The sequence below is a fragment of the Mobula hypostoma genome, chromosome 15 (assembly GCF_963921235.1).
Source record: "Mobula hypostoma chromosome 15, sMobHyp1.1, whole genome shotgun sequence".
Classification (NCBI taxonomy): domain Eukaryota; kingdom Metazoa; phylum Chordata; class Chondrichthyes; order Myliobatiformes; family Myliobatidae; genus Mobula; species Mobula hypostoma.
The window spans coordinates 7,646,062-7,668,103 of NC_086111.1; the positions used below are offsets into that span (position 1 = coordinate 7,646,062).

The 22,042-nt window shown below is 38.3% G+C and overlaps 1 protein-coding gene across 2 annotated transcripts in view; it reads right to left on the reverse strand.

Moving 5' to 3' along the window:
- Nucleotides 1-22,042, reverse strand: part of rbm5 (RNA binding motif protein 5) — a 44,529-nt gene that overhangs the window by 22,227 nt on the left and 260 nt on the right. For both annotated transcript variants that reach the window (XM_063067691.1, XM_063067692.1), the window contains exons 2-10: nt 17,944-18,020; nt 17,267-17,450; nt 9,412-9,564; nt 8,309-8,381; nt 7,487-7,560; nt 3,566-3,652; nt 3,175-3,235; nt 2,123-2,188; nt 1,626-1,786 (exon numbers count right to left, since the gene is read on the reverse strand). In XM_063067691.1, the coding sequence (XP_062923761.1) occupies nt 1,626-1,786; nt 2,123-2,188; nt 3,175-3,235; nt 3,566-3,652; nt 7,487-7,560; nt 8,309-8,381; nt 9,412-9,564; nt 17,267-17,450; nt 17,944-17,960 (876 nt within the window). In that variant the 5' untranslated portion in view covers nt 17,961-18,020. The remainder of the gene's footprint in view (nt 1-1,625; nt 1,787-2,122; nt 2,189-3,174; nt 3,236-3,565; nt 3,653-7,486; nt 7,561-8,308; nt 8,382-9,411; nt 9,565-17,266; nt 17,451-17,943; nt 18,021-22,042) is intronic.

Here is a 22,042-nt window from a genome sequence, read left to right on the forward strand (position 1 = left end):
CAGTAAGATTTTATCTGTTAAGCAGCCTCACGTGAGGCACTTTGTCAAATGGTGAAAATCTAAGTAAATGACATCCACTGCCTCTCCTTTGTCTACCCTGTTTGTTACTTCCTCAAAGAAATCTAATAGGTTTATCAGGCAAGATTTTCATTTACAGAAATTATTCTGGTCCAGGTGACTTATCCACCTTAAGATCTTTTAGTTTGTCCTGCACTTCTTTGTTTGTAATAGCAACGACATTTACTCCTGCTCCCTGACATTCACCAATTCTGGCACACTAGTGTCTTCCACAGTAAAAACTGAAGCAAGGTACTTAAGATAATTTGCCATTTCTTGGTCCCCCATTACGACCTCACAGGCATCATTTTCTAGTGGTCCATTATAAATTCTAACCTCCTTTTTTTCTTTATAGAAAAAACTTGTAGTATCCTGCTTTCTTATTGACTAGTTAGCCCTCATATTTCATTTTTTTCTGTTCTAGCTTTTTTAGTTGCCTTTTGTTGGATTTTAAAAGCTTCCCAATCATCCAACTTTCCACTCGCTTTCGCTAACATATGCCCTTTCCTTGGCTTTTTGCAGTCCTTAGCTCATTTGTTAGCCATGGTGGCCTGGCCTTGCCATTTGAGAACTTCTTCTGTGGGACATAGTTATCCTGAGCCTTGTGAACTATTTCCAGAAACTTCAGCTACCTCTGTTTTGCCATCATCCCTGCTAGTATCCCCCTCCAGTCCACCTGGGTAAGCTGCTCTCTCGTGCCTCCGCAATTCCTTTTATTCCATTGCGACATGTGACTTGTGCTTCTCCCTCTCAAACTGCAGAATGAATTCAATCATATTATGATCACTGACTCCTAAGGGTTCCTTTATGTTAAGCTAATAAAATTTGGGCTATACACAACACCCAATCTAAGATAGCCTTTTCACTAGAAGGCTCAAGCACAAGGCATTCAACAAACTCCCTCTCTTGTGATCCAACACCAAGCTGCATATCACCTTGCATACTGAAGTCCCCCATTACAATTGTGACATTACCCTTATTACATGCCCTTTCCAGCTCCCTTTGCAATCTCAACCCCACAGCTTGGCTATCTGGACACCTATATATGATTCCCTTACAGTTTCTTAACTTCACCCACAAAGATTTGACATCGTCTGACCCTACGTCACCTCTTTCTAAAGATGTAATTCCATCTCTTACCAACCAAGTTCAGGAAACATTATGAACTGTGATTATTGCATGAAAATTACACATTCACTGGAAAGAAAAAAGCTTCTTCAGTTCCTGCTGTGCAAATGCCCAAAGCTGTTATTTAATATTAGAGACAGTTTGTAAATTTGCAACTGGTAAGCAAAATGGAAAATTGAGTACAGTGTAATTATTATATTACCTGACATTAGCATTAATTTCTCCATTTAAATACTCAGTTAAATAATAACATACAGAAAAATGTCTTCAAAGATAAATCGTCACTTTGTCCCAAACATTATCAATTATGTTTTAATAGTTTTCTTTGAGCCTATCTCCCGACTAGTGTAAAATTATACCAGGTTTAAAATGACCAAAAAAAATTCAGTACTAGATGTTCTTTATAACAAACATAACAATAAGTACTGACTAAAACTCACCACAATAGAAGCTAGCTGCACAAATGCAAAGCCCCTGTTTAATTGGGTCTGCTTGTCCTTAATCAGCCGGATATTGGAGAGAGCCAATGTAGCATATGGTGATAGAGCACTTAAGATGGACTCCACGGAGGTGTGGGAACCGATATTTCTTAAGATGACAGCTGTTTCAAAGGAAATGATGGTTTATGTAAATCTGATGGACATTTACACAACATAAAAAAAACAATTTCCAAAAAGACAATTTATCATGATGTTACTCAAGATTGTAAAACTTCCATTAATTGAGGGAAACAGATAGACTAGACTTTTCTCCCTCTAACTGGCTCTCAGTAATTCCAACATATCACCTTATCTCTTAACAATGTAACAGGAAAACTATTCTAAAAGCAAATTGCAAATTTTAAACTTCAGCATTTACCATAAAACTAATTGTTGTGCCTTTTGGAAATATTCTTTAACAAACCACAGACAGTGGACAGAAAACTACTTTAACTTACTATCACTGTAGTAATCAGGTGTCTGTTGAACTTCCAGAGATGAAGGCTGCTGATCCTGTTCAGACTCTGAGCAAAAGAAAAAAAAGGTATTTTACATTATTTAAAATTTGCACATAAATTTGTGAACTCAGTGTCAATCACTTATACCAGTGGGGTAAACTCTACATGGGCCAAATGCAACCTCTCAGGTAATCATTTTTTTTTTAACTACTACAAAAAAGGAAGTCTTCACATCGGAAATATGTTTGGATATAGCTGTCATTCATGTAAAGTAAGCTAAAGTCAACACTAATTGGACCAATATGTTCTTTGTCTACACTTCTTATGAATTGTCTAGGAAAAGGTCAGAATATCAAAAATGAACAAATACAAGGAATGGGAGAAAGGAGACAGTGGAGACATTAACTTTAAGATAATCAAAGTGCAGATGGGATACCACTAGAAATTGTGTGTCAAAGGCAGAAGACTTGACAAATCAAAAACACAAGAGATCCTGCAGATGCTGGAAATCCAGAGTTACACAAATACTGGAGGAACTCAGCATCTATAGAAAGTAGATGTTTCAGGCCAAGACCCTGAATGTGCTTCCAGAAATAACCTAAAGGGAAAAATCAACAACACAGAAGGCATGGGAGTCAGAAGCTTTGTTGTTGCTAAGTCGAGCATATGACTAAAAATTAGGTGTGCAAAGGATTTACAAATTTTATATTAAAACACAAGTTTTGAGTCCGACTCTTTGTGACCCCATGGGCCCCTGCACACCAAGCCTTCTTGTTGAAAACTGCCTATCTGAGATCCCCCAAGATCATACGCATTGTCTAAGTAATATTATCCATCCATTATTTTTGAAGCTGAGTCACAGCAAATTTCACTTCAAATATGAAATCAGAGGGACATTAACAGCATGCGAGAAAACTGGTTAATAACTGGAGATTCAGCCCTGTGCCATAACAAACGCATAATTGGACCACTCCAAAAAGCACCATCTCTTTAAATGAAATAAAATTAGAGCTTAACAACAGTGAAGAGGTCAACCTATAGTATATCCTTACCCGACTTTGAAGCACCGCACTTGAAACATTTTTCTCGCCTCTTGAAGTTATAAATGCCACACTGCAATTGAGTTTATAAAACGTAGTCAGTAAAATAAGAGAAGTTTATCTTAGTCAACATTTTATTATGATACTAAGTTGTCAAAGTACATAGTCTTTCACACTTTCCATTTACAATTATTTACTGGGGTTAAAAGAAAAGTTAAATAACAGTAGAAAGAACTTGACAATAATGATGGGTTTTATATAAAAAATAAATATTTGAAAAATAATTAAGACATAACTTGTAGATCTAATGATATATTCCAAATAAACACATTTTCAAATGTTGTTCATAAAATTCCCCACCACACTAAACCTTTTACACCCTTGTAGTGTGAATTCAGAATACCTTGCCACAAAGCCAATCTTCATAAGCCTTTGGACGTGGATTACTGTAATGCATGGTGACATACTTGTCCTGTATAGTCAGTTGTTTCTGTAAAAAATAAATCATCATTTAGTATTATTTCAAGACAAAATATCAATTATTCCCATGGCAGTGCACACGAGTAGGAAGGGAGCATATTCTCCCGAATTAGTGCATGAAAGTATGCATATTCATTTATAACGCATTGGGAACAGGGATATCAGGGGACTAGGTTACCTACGCTTAGTCCATCCTAGTCTTCAGTAAGATGGAAGCAGGCCAAGTCACAAATGGTCCAATAAGTAGTAGTCTTGAGTAAGACACACCCTAATGCGTTAATGCTTGCAGAGAAAAAATTTAAGGCTTCAAGATTGAAGAGATTTCTTTTAAGAAATGGTTTAGCAATAGGAAAATCCTCTTTCTCCATTTTTAGAATGTACTGATTTTAACTGAATCTGCTATTAGATCTGGTATCAGTAATGGATATAGAATTTTCTAACTTATGAAGTTGAACAAAGTCAGGAGGCATTATATGATGGAGATGGATTTCACTCAAATCTGCAACTAGTTTTTCTGGTCCAGATATTTCTTCCTTTATATTAGCAAGTTTTTTGTATTTATAAATCATGCACCCCCATGTTTTTGGAAATTTATCTGTACTTTGAAGCTTATATATGGACTACAATAAAAGTGGTATTTGCATGTTTTGTTCTTGGCAGTAAAACGGAAGGAAAACAAGCCCTAGATTTAGTAAAAGTTTGTTGCCTTTACTGAAAAGCTGATGTTACTGAACAGAAACACCACGAGCATATGACTAAAAATAAGATGTGCAAAGGATTTACAAATTTTATATTAAAACACAAGTTTTGAAATGTGAACTTAAGAGTATATAACATTGCATTTTCAGAATATGTCCTAGTTATTTTTGATCAGAGTCAGGAACAGCAAGTACTCTCAACAATTCTTAAAACTGGACTATCATAAGATAATGCATGTCAGGAACCTAGTGGATAAGATGTTTCTCCACAAGCCAACATACCATAGCAACTGAAAAGTCAACAATAAATGAGCTAATTAAATTTAATACCATCAAAAATCCTGTGCTATCCAATTTCCACTTAAACTTGTACACCTCTCTGTACTTTCAAAATCAGTGTCTGCAAAGCTCTTTAACAGTTTTGGTTAGTTGAACAACGTAACGTCACCTGAAAACAAGTCGTAATTTCTGAAACATTTCAAAGTGTCAAGGCAACAGCAAATTTCACGAATCAGATTATAAAATTCAAGTATAAACAAGGGATTTTAAAAAAATTCAGATCTATTATTTATCTCTGCCTCAAATGGCACCAATGAAACACTAATTTTATAAGAAACCCAAAAACTTTTTCAAATCATATACATGTAGAGCAAACACCCTCATCAATCCATCCTTGGACTTCAATTAGGTCAGGAAATTCCAACAAAAACTAAAATATTTGCAAGTTTGAGAGGCAAACACACATGGGGTAAACACGTTATCTTTTCACCTTCGATAAATGTTTCCTCACTGCAGATCTCAATCCTGAACAAAATGACTTCATTGGCTAAATTTAGTTAAACAAAATGAAGTTTTCTAAAACAGTAAATGTCACTTTCAAGCTTTGAATTTTTAATGATTATTCAGGATGATATTTAATTCTCCATTACTGTAGATGGCATAAGTTCCAGTGCAAGACAAAGTGCTTGCTGTCAATTCTTTACATAGCAGCTGCAAAATATGAATTAAAAGGCAGAAAGTAATCATTTGTGGCAAATTCAAGCTGAGCAAAGTGGATACAAGAATATTCTTGCAATCAGAGGGTGGGTGTCCACAAACACCATCCTCTTACGTTTCCTCAAAAATCCTTCGAAAGCCAATTCAGAGACATCTTCTTAATCATACTACAGGAAGGGAAGATTTTGGGGCTGCAAATGCAGGTCTGCATTCCACCAAGACTGCATGTTATTCTCTGAAAACCGACTAATCTTAGCCAACTACCAACATCCCTTCTGATAAACCGAACAATGTCAACAGACTTGTCCCACAAGAATAAGAGCACCTGAACAGCATGAATAACAATTACCTAAATTCCGACAACAAATTAAAACCCAACAATGGGATACAGCAGTACATCACCACCTGAAGTGTCACTGAAACAGACAACAGGCTACCTATAGACAAAGTTTTACAATGCACAGTTCATCACCTTTGCAGTGCTCCACGATAGTGCACCTGGAAGACACAAGGCGGTGACAAAGCGAAAGCCAAAACTATTTTCAGTGCATTGTTGTTTAAAATGCAGTATTTCTGCACTCCTCTCACTTGACATTGAAAGCGTACTTCTAAGCATCGTAATATATTTAAATCCAAAAACTAAAGTGCCAATTTTAAATTTCTAACAATGTTCCCTTTTGTGTCATTTCAAACAACTCTAAATTATGAGAAATCTACTGTTGCAAATGCACATCCATTTAGTGCCAGATTCAAAGAGGCAAAATGTACTTGATTACTAATGCTATTTGGAGACACTCATTCAAAAAGATAGCCTTATCTTAAAGCCAATACATAAATGTGAAAGGACAGCTCTAAAATAAGAACTACACATCCAACCAAGACAAAGGACAACCTCAGACAACAAATAAGATGTATTAATTTCTCACACACACACACAATGAGGACTGATTTTAAAGTAGGTAAGTGAGGCCAGAGAGTGAATCACTCAGTTGCCCCCAGCAGCGGTACAACGTGCACGTCAAATAAAACAAAACTGAGAAAGTCGTCAGGTAATTTCAGGTTTACCAACAAAGCTTGTTCCTGACACTCTGATGCTCACTGTAATTTTCTTGGTAATTGTACTGTTTAGGCTGTTCACGTGCATCTGAAAAGCAACTTGTATTTTAATAAAAAAACCTTTGACACATTTATTCTGCATAAAGCACAAATACACAGAACTGATAACAAGCACAAAATGTAGTAACTTAGAAATGAACAATCACTTCAGGTTTTAAAATAATTACTAAAGGGCTTAAGCTTCTATTGCCCATTACCAGGAAACTTTACCAATTTTGTTAGAAAATGTAATGGTATGTTAGTGATACTGACATTGGGATGAGAATTTGATTTTCCCTGTTTGGTCCTTAAAAATCCATGGGCAAAAGTACACTTACGCCTCACTATCCAGCAAATGACACCAGGCATCTTGGATCAAGTCATTTGATTTCCTGGCTCCTTGGTAGGGAATTTATGAATTTAAAATTATTGCTACTCTCACAAGAATCATACTTCTTTTACAATGCTCAACCCTCACTATATAGCAAAAAGTAATTGTTTATTTACATTGCTGGATTTAAGAAATCATAACATGAATAAGCCAATGGGCCCCACAAGCAACTTCCAAGATTAAACAGAATTATGACTCAGCATATCATCTGAGACATTTTCCAAAAGTAACCCCAATAAAATCCAAAAATCTTTGTCATTAAAAAAGTAACCTGTTCTCTGTTCACCCAAGAATATCACACTATATTAAGACATTATGCTTATTAAGAAAATGTCTTATTAAACTGAATTTTAAAATCCTCGAAGTGAATAAATAAGTTTTCTATCAACTGAAGGGAAATACATTTAATTACTACTCTATTCCCTTAACTTCTTTGATGCTCTTTGCCATTTGAAACATTGCAATAGCTGCTGTTTCTATTTATAAACGGGTTGTACTTGTTATCAATCCTTAGCATTTAGTATTTTATACAGAAGTCTCCAAAAAAAAATCATATGTTTTGGGGAAAGCAGTTGTGTCTCTTTACATCAGTTTTCAATACAGACAATTTGATCCTTCTTATTTTTTTCTCTCTCCAAGAAATCTAGACTTGTGATGAAGCAACCTGATTGGCTTCCATCCATCTTGTTGCGTCCTGCAAGTGATTAAACTCCACGAAGGCGAAACCACGGCTTTGACCTAGAGACAGCATTCAGATATAGACGGGATTGTGTTAGTCAATGGGTTTTAAAGCAGCCATTCTCAGATGAATCTCTCATGTCACCCTCCTGCTTCAAAGCGTCTCCATTTACAATTTTGTGAAGCAGTGACCGTGTGACCTTACTTTGTCCTTTTCTTTGCCATGACAAGGAACTGAACAGTGCAAAATGCCTAGAAGTAACAATACCTCTATAAAAATAACAAAAGTTGCAACAAAAGGGATTTTTCATACAGACTGTGACAAATTGGAAACAGATTTAATTTTCAGTACCCACCTGCAACCCTGTTTACAGTATTTTATTTTTATAAATTACATAACACCACCACTTTTGTGCATAACACATGAAGAAAATGCAGTGGAAGTTTGTTAAAATGTTAAAGGAAAAGAAAAAATAACAAATAAATTTTGAAATTATGTTTTGGCAAATGCAACTTTGCTTCCATCAGCTTTGAACTGATGAGACTATATTTTAATTCTGGGCTTTTATATTTAATCCATGACACTGAATATGAAAAAAAAAATACAGTGTCTGCTACTATCACTGCAGAGTCGAGGAGTTACATTTTGCTTTCAATTATATTAACAATCCTACTTTTCACATTCCTCAGCCATGGCAAATTCCTGTGTTCTAAGTCTGACTGTTCAGCTACTGGGTAAACCAAAGTGCACGTTCTTTGTTTCAGGGGAAGCAGGATGGACACCTGGTGCAGGAAACCCAAATCTCACCTGACATTTTGCTCCTCATTAGTCGCACATCTCTTGGCTGAACTCCATCATAAGGTTCTAAAGCAGCCCGGATCTAGACAAAAAAATTATGATTACAATTCTAAGTTGAATCCTAGTTACCAATTCAAAACTTCTTCAAAACGTAACAGTGTGGAACTGCGACTGTACAGAGAATGGAAGACACGGGAAGTGATGGCACCCCAACATACTGTACCAAATGCAGCAGAAAACGCAATGGGTTCTCGGGATCAATAAAAAATGCATTACGCAGTTCAAGACAAATAAATAACCAAATCTGTGACAAAAAATGTTTGTGTAAAGCAGCTTGAAACTCCAATTAGTCTTACTTTGTTCCATAATGCTCAGCAAATGTCAGGAAAGTAAAATATCAGACTGCAATAATGCTATCACCCCAATTCTCTTTCACACACCACTCCTCATTTATAACCAGATGCAAAATACTTCCCAGTATTGATAAAACTACAACCATCTAATATATATCATCACCTCACTAAATATCTTCCAGTATACAGTAACAAATACAAAGTATGCCATAAACCCTTTAGACCAAAGAATTCCAAATATAAATTTACGATGTTTAATACTCAAGAAATATGATCTGAAGAGCTTCATGAAGAAAATGAACAATACAGAATTAATCTTAACTAGCTAACAAAGCTGCACAATTGGTAGATAATCTGGGAAAGAATTTTTTTACGATGAACAGAAGTACAGTAAGGGAAAATAAAGTAGAGATCTCTTTATTGACACTGATTGTTGAAAAGACTTGCTGTGTGGATTTCAGGACATTCAGATTGGCCTACACTCAAAATTCAGTATCTGGCACTAATTACAAAGCTGTTTTCTGTTTCTGTGTACAATATAGACAATGCAGCTTGTTAAAAGAATTTCTAATGTACTTTTGATTTGAGCAAATTAGTTGTAAAAAAAAACTCAAAGCATTCACAACTTAAAACTTTGCAAATCCCATGCTTTTATCTACTTACCAAACTCCCTTTTTAAAAAATTCCTGCTCCTTTTTTTTAAGGCAAGAATCATAATCACAGCCACAACACAAGCATTAAGAGAATAAAAAGACTTACATCATCCTCTGTTATAGATAATGGAAGTCCTCGTAACATAATAGTTTTACTTTCTCTCTCATTATTTAGGTCATTCCGATCAGTATCCCTGTAGTCGCCATCAGAATGGTAACCACCATCAGATCTGTCACTACTTCTTCTTTCCTGATATCTCTAAGGGAAAAATTCATACTAGTTACTTTAAACGCAAACAACAGGAATTCTGCAGATGCTGGAAATTCAAGCAACACACATCAAAGTTGCTGGTGAACGCAGCAGGCCAAGCAGCATCTATAGGAAGAGGCGCAGTCAACGTTTGGGTCTCGGCCTGAAACGTCGACTGCGCCTCTTCCTATAGATGCTGCTTGGCCTGCTGCGTTCACCAGCAACTTTGATGTGTGATACTAGTTACTTGATAGCTCAAAAACCAAAGAAAACTTAAAAGTATGAAACATGGGCTACAAAACTGACGAAAATGTTCCATGGAGGAGATTCAGTTTTCAGGTTTGAACAGTTGACCCTGCTAAGCAAATCATAACTTCCAAATAAAGGAAAAAATGGATTATTATCCTTCAACCTATTTAAGCACTTAATGGGAGAGAAATTTCACATCCCTTTGATCCTAAAGGTTACAACAGTGCATGATCACTGAAGACAACATTTAAATTCAATAGGAAAAAGCAGACACAAGCCACTTGCTCACTTCATTGGCAAATTAATATTCTAGGCAAACCGTCAGGTGACTGAGTTTAATGGTAAATGTAAGCTGAAAGCAAGACAGTATGTTTAAGACAAAATAGGATGACCCACACTGAAACAATGGATAAATATGTATAAGCACCACAAAGTAAATAAATCGTCAAGCCTAGATGGTGCGCCCCAGGCTGTTAAAAGCAGCAAGTGTACAAACAGCGAAGGCTCTGGTTATTAAATTTCAAGAGTGGCAAATTGCTACACAGTATTATTACGAAGAACTAGATATAACAAGTACAGAGCTAAACAATGATGGCAAATCACGAGAAGATAAAGGAACAAATAATTCAGCATTTAGAAAACATAGGTAATTGTATCACAATAACATGAAATTTTTCATGGGATAGCTTTACCTGATTTGCTGAATGCTTTCAGTATTGTTCTGACAGCAACAGCATTCCCAAATGTATTTTAAGATTATTTGCCCTAACCCATACTGGGTGCCAGATCAACAATTTTACAATGCAGAGGAAGCGGAACTGACTTGGATATGTTGCCATATGGACAGGAAAAGGACTGCTGCCAAGAATAGAATCTGGAGTGGATAATGGTAATGTCAAGTGTCCTTGAGCAAGGCACTTAACCACACACTGCTCTAGTGTCTGTGCAAGGAGTGGTGCCCCACACAGACTTCCAATCTGCACCTTGTAAGGCATGAAAATGCCCGACGCAAGCCTCTCATGGTCTGAGTCGACGGTCTCCCCCGCCCCCAGTGGATAATGGTAATGGCAAGTAACTACAACGTTACTTGCCACATATTAGCCCCTGGCTTAATAACATCCAGGCATGCTATATGCAGGTGTTGATCACTAAAGGTGTAGCCTGAGATCATGCTGCTCATTTTTTAAAAATTTTATCATACTTTCCCAATGCTATTCTAGACCAAAGGAAAACAAGCTCACACAGCTCTAGAGCTCAGCACTTCGTTCCATGTTTATTCTATTAAGGCTACAAGAAGATTGGAACAGAATGCTCCTGATGAAACTGAAACAGGCACTGACAACTGACTACTGGCAAGTTCAATGGAATTTGGTACTATTGTCAACAATACCTTCCATTATTTTGCCAATGATTCAGGGGAAACTAAAAGCTAATCTTCAAAACCTGTACCTTCCCCCTCAGACGGTAGTAACAAAAAAAAGTTCTTAAATGATGGTTTCTGCCTTCCTGAGGCACAACCTTTTGAAGATGCCCTCAATGGTAAGAAGGACTGTGCCATGATGTAGTCTATAATCCTCCACAGTTCGTGCATTGCAGCTTTCAGACCAGATGGTGACACAACCTGTCAGAATACTCTCCACTGTATAGAAATTTGAGATTCTTTGGTGATATGCCAAATTGCCTCAAACTCCTAATGCAATAGAGCACCCTTCTTTGTGATTACGTCAATGTGTAGCCCCAATATAGATCCTAAAAGATGTTGATAACCAGGAACTTGAAGTTGCTCACCTTTTCCACGGCTGACCCCTCCATTAAGAATGGCATGTATTCTCCTGAACTTCCACTTCCTGAATTTCACAATCGAATCCCCTGATTTTCCTGACATTGAGTTATGACAACCATCATAGAACCATAGAACCATAGAAACTACAGCACAGAAACAGGCCCTTTGGCCCTTCTTGGCTGTGCCGAACCATTTTCTGCCTAGTCCCACTGACCTGCACACCGACCATATCCCTCCATACACCTCCCATCCATGTATCTGTCCAATTTATTCTTAAATGTTAAAAAAGAACCCGCATTTACCACCTCGTCTGGCAGCTCATTCCATACTCCCACCACTCTCTGTGTGAAGAAGCCCCCCCAATGTTCCCTTTAAACTTTCCCCCCCCTCACCCTTAACCCATGTCCTCTGGTTTTTTTTCTCCCCTTGCCTCAGTGGAAAAAGCCTGCTTGCATTCACTCTATCTATACCCATCATAATTTTATATACCTCTATCAAATTTCCCCTCATTCTTCTACGCTCCAGGGAATAAAGTCCTAACCTATTCAACCTTTCTCTGTAACTGAGTTTCTCAAGTCCCGGCAACATCCTTGTAAACCTTCTCTGCACTCTTTCAACCTTATTTATATCCTTCCTGTAATTTGGTGACCAAAACTGAGCACAATACTCCAGATTCTGCCTCACCAATGCCTTATACAACCTCATCATAACATTCCAGCTCGTATACTCAATACTGTGATTAATAAAGGCCAATGTACCAAAAGCTCTCTTTATGACCCTATCTACCTGTAACGACACTTTTAGGGAATTTTGTATCTGTATTCCCAGATCCCTCTGTTCCACTGCACTCCTCAGTGCCTTACCATTAACCCCGTATGTTCTACGTTGGTTTGTCCTTCCAACGTGCAATACCTCACACTTGTCAGTATTAAACTCCATCTGCCATTTTTCAGCCCATTTTTCCAGCTGGTCCAAGTCCCTCTGCAGGCTCTGAAAACCTTCCTCACTGTCTACTACACCTCCAATCTTTGTGTCATCAGCAAATTTGCTGATCCAATTTACCACATTATCATCCAGATCATTGATATAGATGAGAAATAACAATGGACCCAGCACTGATCCCTGTGGCACACCACGAGTCACAGGCCTCCAGTCAGAGAAGCAATTCTCTACCACCACTCTCTGGCTTCTTCCATCAAGCCAATGTCTAATCCAATTTACCACCTCTCCATGTATACCTAGCGACTGAATTTTCCTAACTAACCTCCCATGCGGGACCTTGTCAAAGGCCTTACTGAAGTCCATGTAGACAATATCCACTGCCTTCCCTTCATCCACTTTCCTGGTATCCTCCTCGAAAAACTCCAACAGATTGGTCAAACATGACCTACCACACACAAAGCCATGTTGACTCTCCCTAATAAGCCCCTGTCTATCCAAATGCTTGTAGATTCTGTCTCTTAGTACTCCCTCCAATAACTTACCTACCACTGATGTTAAACTCACCGGCCTATAATTTCCCGGATTACTTTTCGATCCTTTTTTAAACAACGGAACAACATGAGCCACTCTCCAATCCTCCGGCACTTCACCCGTAGACAGCGACATTTTAAATATTTCTGCCAGGGCCCCCGCAATTTCAACACTAGTCTCCTTCAAGGTCCGAGGGAACACTCTGTCAGGTCCTGGGGATTTATCCACTTTAATTTTCCTCAAGACAGCAAGCACCTCCTCCTTTTCAATCTGTACAGTTTCCATGGTCTCACTACTTGATTCCCTCAATTCCATAGATTTCATGCCAGCTTCCTTAGTAAATACAGACGCAAAAAACCTATTTAAGATCTCCCCCATTTCCTTTGGTTCCGCACAAAGCCGACCACTCTGATCTTCAAGAGGACCAATTTTATCCCTTACAATCCTTTTGGTCTTAATATACTTGTAAAAGCTCTTTGGATTATCCTTCACTTTGACTGCCAAGGCAACCTCATGTCTTCTTTTTGCCCTCCTGATTTCTTTCTTAAGTATTTTCTTGCACTTCTTATACTCCTCAAGCACCTGATTTACCCCCCGTTTCCTATACATTTCATACAACTCCCTCTTCTTCTTTATCAGAGTTGCAATATCCCTTGAGAACCAAGGTTCCTTATTCCTATTCAATTTGCCTTTAATCCTGACAGGAACATACAAACTCTGCACTCTCAAAATTTCCCCTTTGAAGGCTTCCCACCTACCAATCACACCTTTGCCAGAGAACAACCTGTCCCAATCCACGCTTTTTAGATCCTTTCTCATTTCTTCAAATTTGGCCTTCTTCCAGTTCAGAACCTCAACCCTAGGGCCAGATCTACCCTTGTCCATGATCAAATTGAAACTAATGGTGTTATGATCACTGGAACCAAAGTGCTCCCCTACACAGACTTCTGTCACTTGCCCTAATTTGTTTCCTAACAGGAGATCCAATATTGCATCCCCTCTAGTTGGTCCCTCTATATACTGATTTAGAAAACTTTCCTGAACACACTTTACAAACTCTAAACCATCTAGACCCCTAACAGTATGGGAGTCCCAATGTATGGAAAATTAAAATCCCCTACCACCACAACTTTATGTTTCCTGCAGTTGCCTGCTATCTCTCTGCAGATTTGCTCTTCCAAGTCTCGTTGACTATTGGGTGGTCTGCAATACAATCCCACTAATGTGGCCATACCTTTCCTGTTTCTCAGCTCCACCCATAAGGACTCAGTAGACAAGCCCTCTAATCTGTCCTGCCTGAGCACTGCTGTAATATTTTCCCTAACAAGCAATGCTACTCCCCCACCTTTCATTCCTCTGCCTCGATCACATCTGAAACATCGGAACCCTGGAATATTAAGCTGCCAGTCCGGCCCCTCCTGCAGCCAAGTTTCACTAATTGCTACAACATCATAATTCCACGTGTCAATCCACACCCTCAACTCATCCGCCTTCCCCGCAATACTCCTAGCATTGAAATATATACACCTCAGAAGATTTTTACCACCACTCACAACCTTTCTATCAGCGGATTTGCTTAACCTTTCAACATCATTTATTTTCACCCCAGCCACACTGTCAGCTCTGGCACTCTGGTTCCCATCCCCCTGCAAATCTAGTTTAAAGCCTCCCCAATAGCACTAACAAACCTCCCTGAAAGGATATTGGTCCCCCTGTGGTTCAAGTGTAACCCATCTCTCTTGTACAGGTCCCACCTGCCCCAGAAGAGGTCCCAATGATCCTGAAATCTGAAACCCTGCCCCCTACACCAGTTCCTCAGCCACTTGTTCCTCCTCCAGAGCATCCTATTCCTACCCTCACTGGCACCTAGCACAGGTAGCGATCCTGAGATTACCACCCTTGAGGTCCTGCTTTTCAACTTCTTACCAAGCTCTCTGTACTCACTGTCCAGGACCTCTTCACTCTTCCTTGCTATGTCATTGGTACCGATGTGCACCATGACATCTGGCTGGTCACCCTCCCACTTCAGAATGTCATGCAATCGATCAGAGACATCCTTGACCCTGGCACCTGGGAGGCAACAAACCATCCTGGATTCTCTGTCACGACCACAGAATCTTCTATCTGCACCTCTAACTATCGAGTCCCCTATCACTACCACTCTCCTCTTTCTCCCCCCTCCCTTCTGCACTGCAGAGCCAGACTCAGTGCCAGAGATCCGGCTACTGCAGCTAGCCCCAGGTAAGTCATCCCCCTCCCCAACAGTATCTAATGCGGTATACTTGTTGTTGAGGGGAATGGTCACAGGGGAACCCTGCTCTGCCTGCCCTTTCCTCTTCCCATGCCTGACAGTGACCCAATTTCCTGTCCTCTGCTCCTTTGGCGTAACTACCTCCCTGTAGCTATGATCTATAATCTCCTCATTCTCCTGAATGATCCGCAGGTCATCCAGCTCTGCTCCAGTTCCCTAACGCCGTTTGTCAAGAGCTGCAGCTGGATGCACTTCCTGCAGGTGTCGTTGTCAGGGACACAGGAGGGCTCCCTGACTTCCCACATCCTGCAAGAGGAGCATTCCAACATCCTGCCTGGCATTCTCTCTACGCTAGACAATCTGAACAAAAAACTTACCGGAACCTACCCTGGCCTCTGCCTGTTCGCGCCGAAGCCTGTTTGAGCCAAAGCCGCCCTACTCTGACTCAGTCCACTCCGACGATGGCCACTACAACGATGGCCGCTGTATATGGTGGTCTGCTTTTTAAACCTTGGCGCGCTACGTCACGCGCCTGCGCAGTGCAGACCATTCTCCCCGAGCAGTTTTTTAAAACTCACTCCTGTACATCACCTCATTGTATATGCAATTGTGCCAACAACAGCAATGTCACTGGCAAATTTATAAATGGCATTTGAGCTGTCCCTAGCTACCCAGTCATGTGTAAAGTAGAACAGAGGGCTAAGCCTACACAGTTAGGTGTGCTGGTGTCAACTGTCAGCAAGGAGATGTTACACACTGACTGTGGTCTCCAGATAAGGAAGTTAAGGATCCAGTTGTAGAGGTAGGTACACAGGCCCAGGTTTTGAAGGTTGTTGACTGACGTAATTGATAAACAACACTCTAGCATATGATTTGCTGTTGTCTAGGTGTGCCAAAGCTAAGTGGAGAGCTAGTGAGATTGTGTCTCTTGTAGACCAGTTGTGCTAGCAAGCAAAATTGCAAGCAGTCAGATCCTTGCCCAGGTAAGGAATTAGTTCTACCCATGATCAACCTCTCAAAGCATATCTTCAAAGCAGATGTGAGTGTACCGGGCGACAGCCGTTGAAACAGTCTACCCTGTACTTGGTATGATTGCTGCCCTTTTGAAACAAGTGGGAACCTCCGTCTACAGTAGAGGTTCCCAATCTGGAGTCCATGGCATCAAAAACACAAACAACCCGGTGGTCTACAACAATTAGAGGTAGAAGATGTCCACAAATATTCTTTTCAATTAGTCAGCATAGATTTGCTGATGATACATCCATTGTTGGTAGAATCTCAGATGGTGACGAGAGTATATAATAGAGTTTCCGTTTTTTGCACGATTTTTAATCTATTCAATATACAGATACCGTAATTGATACTTATTTATTTTTTGTCTTCTATATTATGTATTGCATTGAACTGCACATGCCAGTGATAATAAAACTGATTCTGATTTTCTATATCCTTCAGGACCTAACATTAATCTGATCTCTTATCAGCTAGATACTCTGTTCATTTGAGGGAAAGAGGCCAATATTGGCAGGAATGGGCCCTGCTTTAAAAACATTATGTACATGAAAATCAAAAGAAAATATGTGGCGTGTCATCAGCTAAATCAGAACACTTAGTTTGCTACCCAATTATATTATTTTATTGAGAGTACTTTCACAAAACATCCAGAAAAAAACTAGATGTTTAATTAATTCAAATCATTATGTTTCAAAATCAACCACATTTTATCAGAAGATATTTATTTATATTTCTGATTTTTGGCATTAGCAACAATTAACCTTGAGTTCACCAGTGCATTACATGATTCATTAATAAGGCATGGCTCAAAATGTTAAGTTTTCAAAAATCAAAAATACATTTGATGAATTTCAAAAGCACCACCAAGTCATTGATTTGACGATGGCTAACACCATCTTCAATATAGCCTGAAAATCAAAATCCACTAAAGTTATACTTACACCAATTTCAGAATTTTCTGAAGTCCAGTAGTCTTGATGTCGCCGCCTACGATCATCCCTGGAACTTCGGTGATCATAGTCCTGATCAGTGCCTCTTGAGCTCCGTTCTCTCCGATCCCTCAGATCAACTCTATCTTTAATCTGATCGGAACCATATCTGCCATTCCGTTCTGTTCTGCTTACTCTGCAAAAATAGAAAACACATTTGTGCATGACGAACCATTGCTAACTATGCTCTGATAACAGAAGAAATAGTAACAATGAAGCAATGGTACAATGTCTTTCATAAAAAGAACGAGTGAGTTATACACATAGGCCAACTAAATTAACTGAAGACAGTATAACTCATCTGAGCTAAACAAATCCAAGACGTTCCAAGGCTTATTTTCTACCTCTCGATTTATTTAATCCCAAACTGACAGAATGGACGTTTAGAGGGGTCAGTTTAGACAGCAAAGTTGACATTTGTGAAACAGAAAGAAACCTGAAAATCACCATAGCTCATCATGCTTATGCTCTTTTGGGAAAATAACAATTCCATGTAGTTACATAAAAGTCACACGGGTAAAATTCTGTAAATCCATGGAGATGTTCTTTGAATACTCTTAATAAACATTAGAATATTCAATACTACTGCAACGTTCTATTTGACACAAAAAGTACAAAATCTGACTCACCTTCTATTAGAACCCATGCTTCAAAAGGATTCACTTGTGAAGAAAATTTCAAAATGCTGACCTTTTATTTATAGCACCTGGTAAAAACAGACCAAGCATAAAAATATTGTGTTACAATAGAAACCATACTTTGATAACCACCTTCCTTCCTTTCTCTAATAATTTGAAAAGTTGTGCTTTTTTAATATCCCTAGGAAGTTTCTTTCTATTCTGATTTCATAGGTAAAACTATCCATATAGTTCTTTTACTAATCTATTTTAAAATTCCATCCATTTGGAAAAATCTATTCTAATTCATGCCAGTGTGCAAACTCCAACTTTTAATTTTATTCTTTTTTTTTGGCAATTAGAACTCCTAGTCTATTTGGAATATAATTTTTTTAATCTAATTTTTTTGAGTTTGCCCAAATATCCTTCCATTTTAAATTACCTTGGATATCCCATAATTCCATCAGCCAATTAAAATTGGCCTAGAATTAGAGGGAGGAATCTCATTCATGCAGCATTGCTCTTATTTTAATAGTGTAATCTATTCCAAGCTTCCAAGTTGAAAAAAACAGTATAATAAATTGAAAACAACTAGCTCAAAGCTTGTAGTGCTACATAATAACTTGGAAGCCAAATATGACCTTCATAACTACACACTAGACATTCCTGAAACAATTTTCTGTACAACTTAAATTTATTCCCCTCCAAAGTGGCAGTTTGATATACTCAGCCGCACAAAAAATGATCAAAAGGATTTGATTATGCCAGATTCTTCTGTGGTATTATACAAGCCAAAAGGAATTTATTCCTCTAACTTTGAAATAGGTGTATATTATTTTGTCTGCATAGACAGTTCATTTAGGGATACAACCTCATTTAAAAAAAAATCATTAAAATATGGGACCTTGTCACCACAACTGCTGTTGACCACAGGCATTACTCCCCCACCCCCCAGGATAAAAGTATTATAGAAAGCCTGAGTTTAGGAAAAGAGGAGATAAATGCACAAGGAATACTGAGAAAAAAATCAAATTGTTAGCGAGGTTTTATTTCAGGATAAGTATGATCAGCTGACACCCATAATCCTACACTCAAGAAACTTGTTTCCATAAGACAAAGAACTAGCATTAAAGAACTTGCATTTATAAAGTGCTTGCATCTCAGGATAATCTAAAATCCTTCATTTTTGGTAATAATTTTTAAAAATGCATGTGATAAATTCAGTCCTAGAAACAATAAGATGATTACTTTAATCAGTATAGGGAGAAACACTGATATGGGCAACTGATAAATTCTTACATTTTGCCGTAAGTCTTTTGTAATATTTCAAATTCACCAAAAAGTAGACAAAAAGCACCCAACTTAGCACTTAATTTGTAAGAGAGGAACACTGATAAAAACTTTCTGACTGAGAAGCAGGAGTTCTAAAAGAGATATCAAGAAATAATATTCCTCAAAACATTATATAATGTAGGAAAATTCAGCTCCATTCAACTATTAAAGTTCAAAATAAATTTATTATCAAAGTACATATATCACCATGTACAACCCTGAGATTCATTTGCTTGCAGGCATATTAATAAATGACCACACCAACAGTGCAGACAACTAGTGTGCAAAAGACAATAAAAGATACAAATATAACAAAAAATGTTAAAATACGTAATAAATATTAAGAACATGAGGCAAAAAGTCCTAGAAAGTGAGTCCATAGGTTGGAGGAACAGTACAGTGATGGGGCAATTGAAGTTATCTACTCTGGTTAAAGAGCGGTCAGAGGTCACTGTAATGCTTCTAATTGATCAACATTAATACTAAAAGAACTGTTAAGAGACAAAACTGTATAAAAAATACTCAAATCTTACTAATATAGCTGTAAATAAGAGACTGGTTTGTGAACATAACAAAAATTAAAATTCAGCTATGCAATCTGTTACAAATCCTTAGACCACACAAGTTGGACAAGAATCAGGTTGGCCCTAGACTACAATACCTATGATAGGTTCCACCAGGAAAGAGCCCAATTTAAAACAATGAATTCCTTAAATAAGAAACTATATTAAGAGTTTCTGTATTTATATTTTGCAAACTTGTGCATAAATTCAAATCATTCCACAGCCTTATTGTAACATTACCTTCTTACACAGTGACTCAAGATCAAAAGGATTCATTCATGCAACCGCTTAAATATCTTAATAGTCATAGTCATACTTTATTGATCCCAGGGGTTAAATAATTGCACTCATCCAAGTGTTTTTCCTGCAACTGCCAAATCACTGCAAAATCTACCATCCTCCAACCCTTCAAAAAATTTAAAGCCCAGGTAAAAGCACATTATTTGGTGTAAGATTTCATTTAATCTAATCCTCTAGAGGATGGATACAACTTGCTGCATCTGTGTTTAAAAAAACAGTTGCTCACTTCAGAGAGCTATGAAACATTGAATATACATTTTAATTGCCTAACAAATGTTTTAAAGTGAATATAAATCTGAAACTGATACAGCATTGCTTTATCAAGCACACAAAGATCAAGCAAATGCCACTGGACTGTGCCTAAACTGGTAGGGTTATCAATAAGAAAACTTTGGAGAAGTCCACAAAAGAACTCAAGGCTGATGTTCCAAAAAAAAGTACAGCACTAAAGAAGTTTTACAAAGAATAGCCAACCCTGGTATGGAGATACCACAAAGAAAAGAATTGTCCAATGCAGGTTTCCCAGCACCCAGCCCGCTACCACCACAGGATCAGCTCAATCCTCTCAGTTCCTGTAAAAGCACTGCACAGGAATGGAAAAAACTAAATTGTTGTACACAGCCAGCTCCATCATGGGCACGAACCTCCCCAGCATCCAGGACATCTTCAAAAGATGATGCCTCAAAAAGGCAGCACGCATCATTAAGGATCCCCCATCGGAACATGCCCTCTTCTCATTGCTACCATCTAGGAGGTGGCACAGGAGCCTGAGCTTCTTCACCTCCATCAACCAATTTCTGAATGGGCAATGAACCCATGAACACAACCTCGCCATTTGTCCTCTGTTTTTGCATTACTTAATTTTATATATTTATTGTAATTTATAGTTTTATTATGTATTGCAATATACTGCTGCAACAAAATTCACAACATATGCCAGTGATATTAAACCTGTTTCTGAGAAATTGTTTGATGCTTCAGATTCCAACATCTGTCTCCCTCTCATAAGGGAAGTTTTAAAGAAATTATTAGAAATAATTCAGTAGTCAGTGTCATACTAGATATCCATCAACTAACATTTCCTCCAAGAAAATTCAACAAAAAAGTAGTGATTACTACCCAGACCATCACGGGCAAGGCCTACCCCATTTCTGAGCACAACTACACAGAGCACCATCGCAGAAAAGCAGCATCCATCAGCAAGGACCCTACCACCCAGGCTATGCTCTCTTCTTGCTGCTGCCATCAGGAAGGTACAGGAGCCTCAGGATCCACACCACCAGGTTCAGGAACAGTTATTCCCTCAACCATCAGGCTCTTGAACCAGTGGTGATAAATTCACTCAACTTCACTCACCCCATCACTGAACTGTTCCCACAACCTATGGGCTCACTTTGAAGGGCTCTTCATCTCAAACTCTCGATATTTATCGCTTATTTTTTTCCCATTTGTATTTTCTCAGTTTGTTGTCTTTTGCAAACTGGTTGTCCACCCTGTTGGGTGCAGTCTTTTATTGATTCTATTACGGTAATTGGATTTACTGAATATGCCCGCAAGAAAATGAATCTCAGGTTTATATATGGTGACGAATATTTACTTTGATCATTAATTTACTTTGTAAATGTTCCCCGGGCGTGGTTCTTTGAGGTATTTTACTATGTATAAATTATATCTTATTACACCAGTGACTATACGTCAAAAAGTACTTTATTGGAATGCGGAAAGCTTCGAAGTGCCCCCGTGAAATAAATAAACAAACAATAAATATCGAGAACAGGGGTATGAAGAGCCCATAGTCTGTGGCCGACTAACTTGTTTACTTAAAGGCGATCAGAAAGGGACTATAAGGGGAAATTGCCGCAATAAGGCGAGCATCCAAGTATAAATATGTCGACTTGAAGGACGACAGCTGTAGC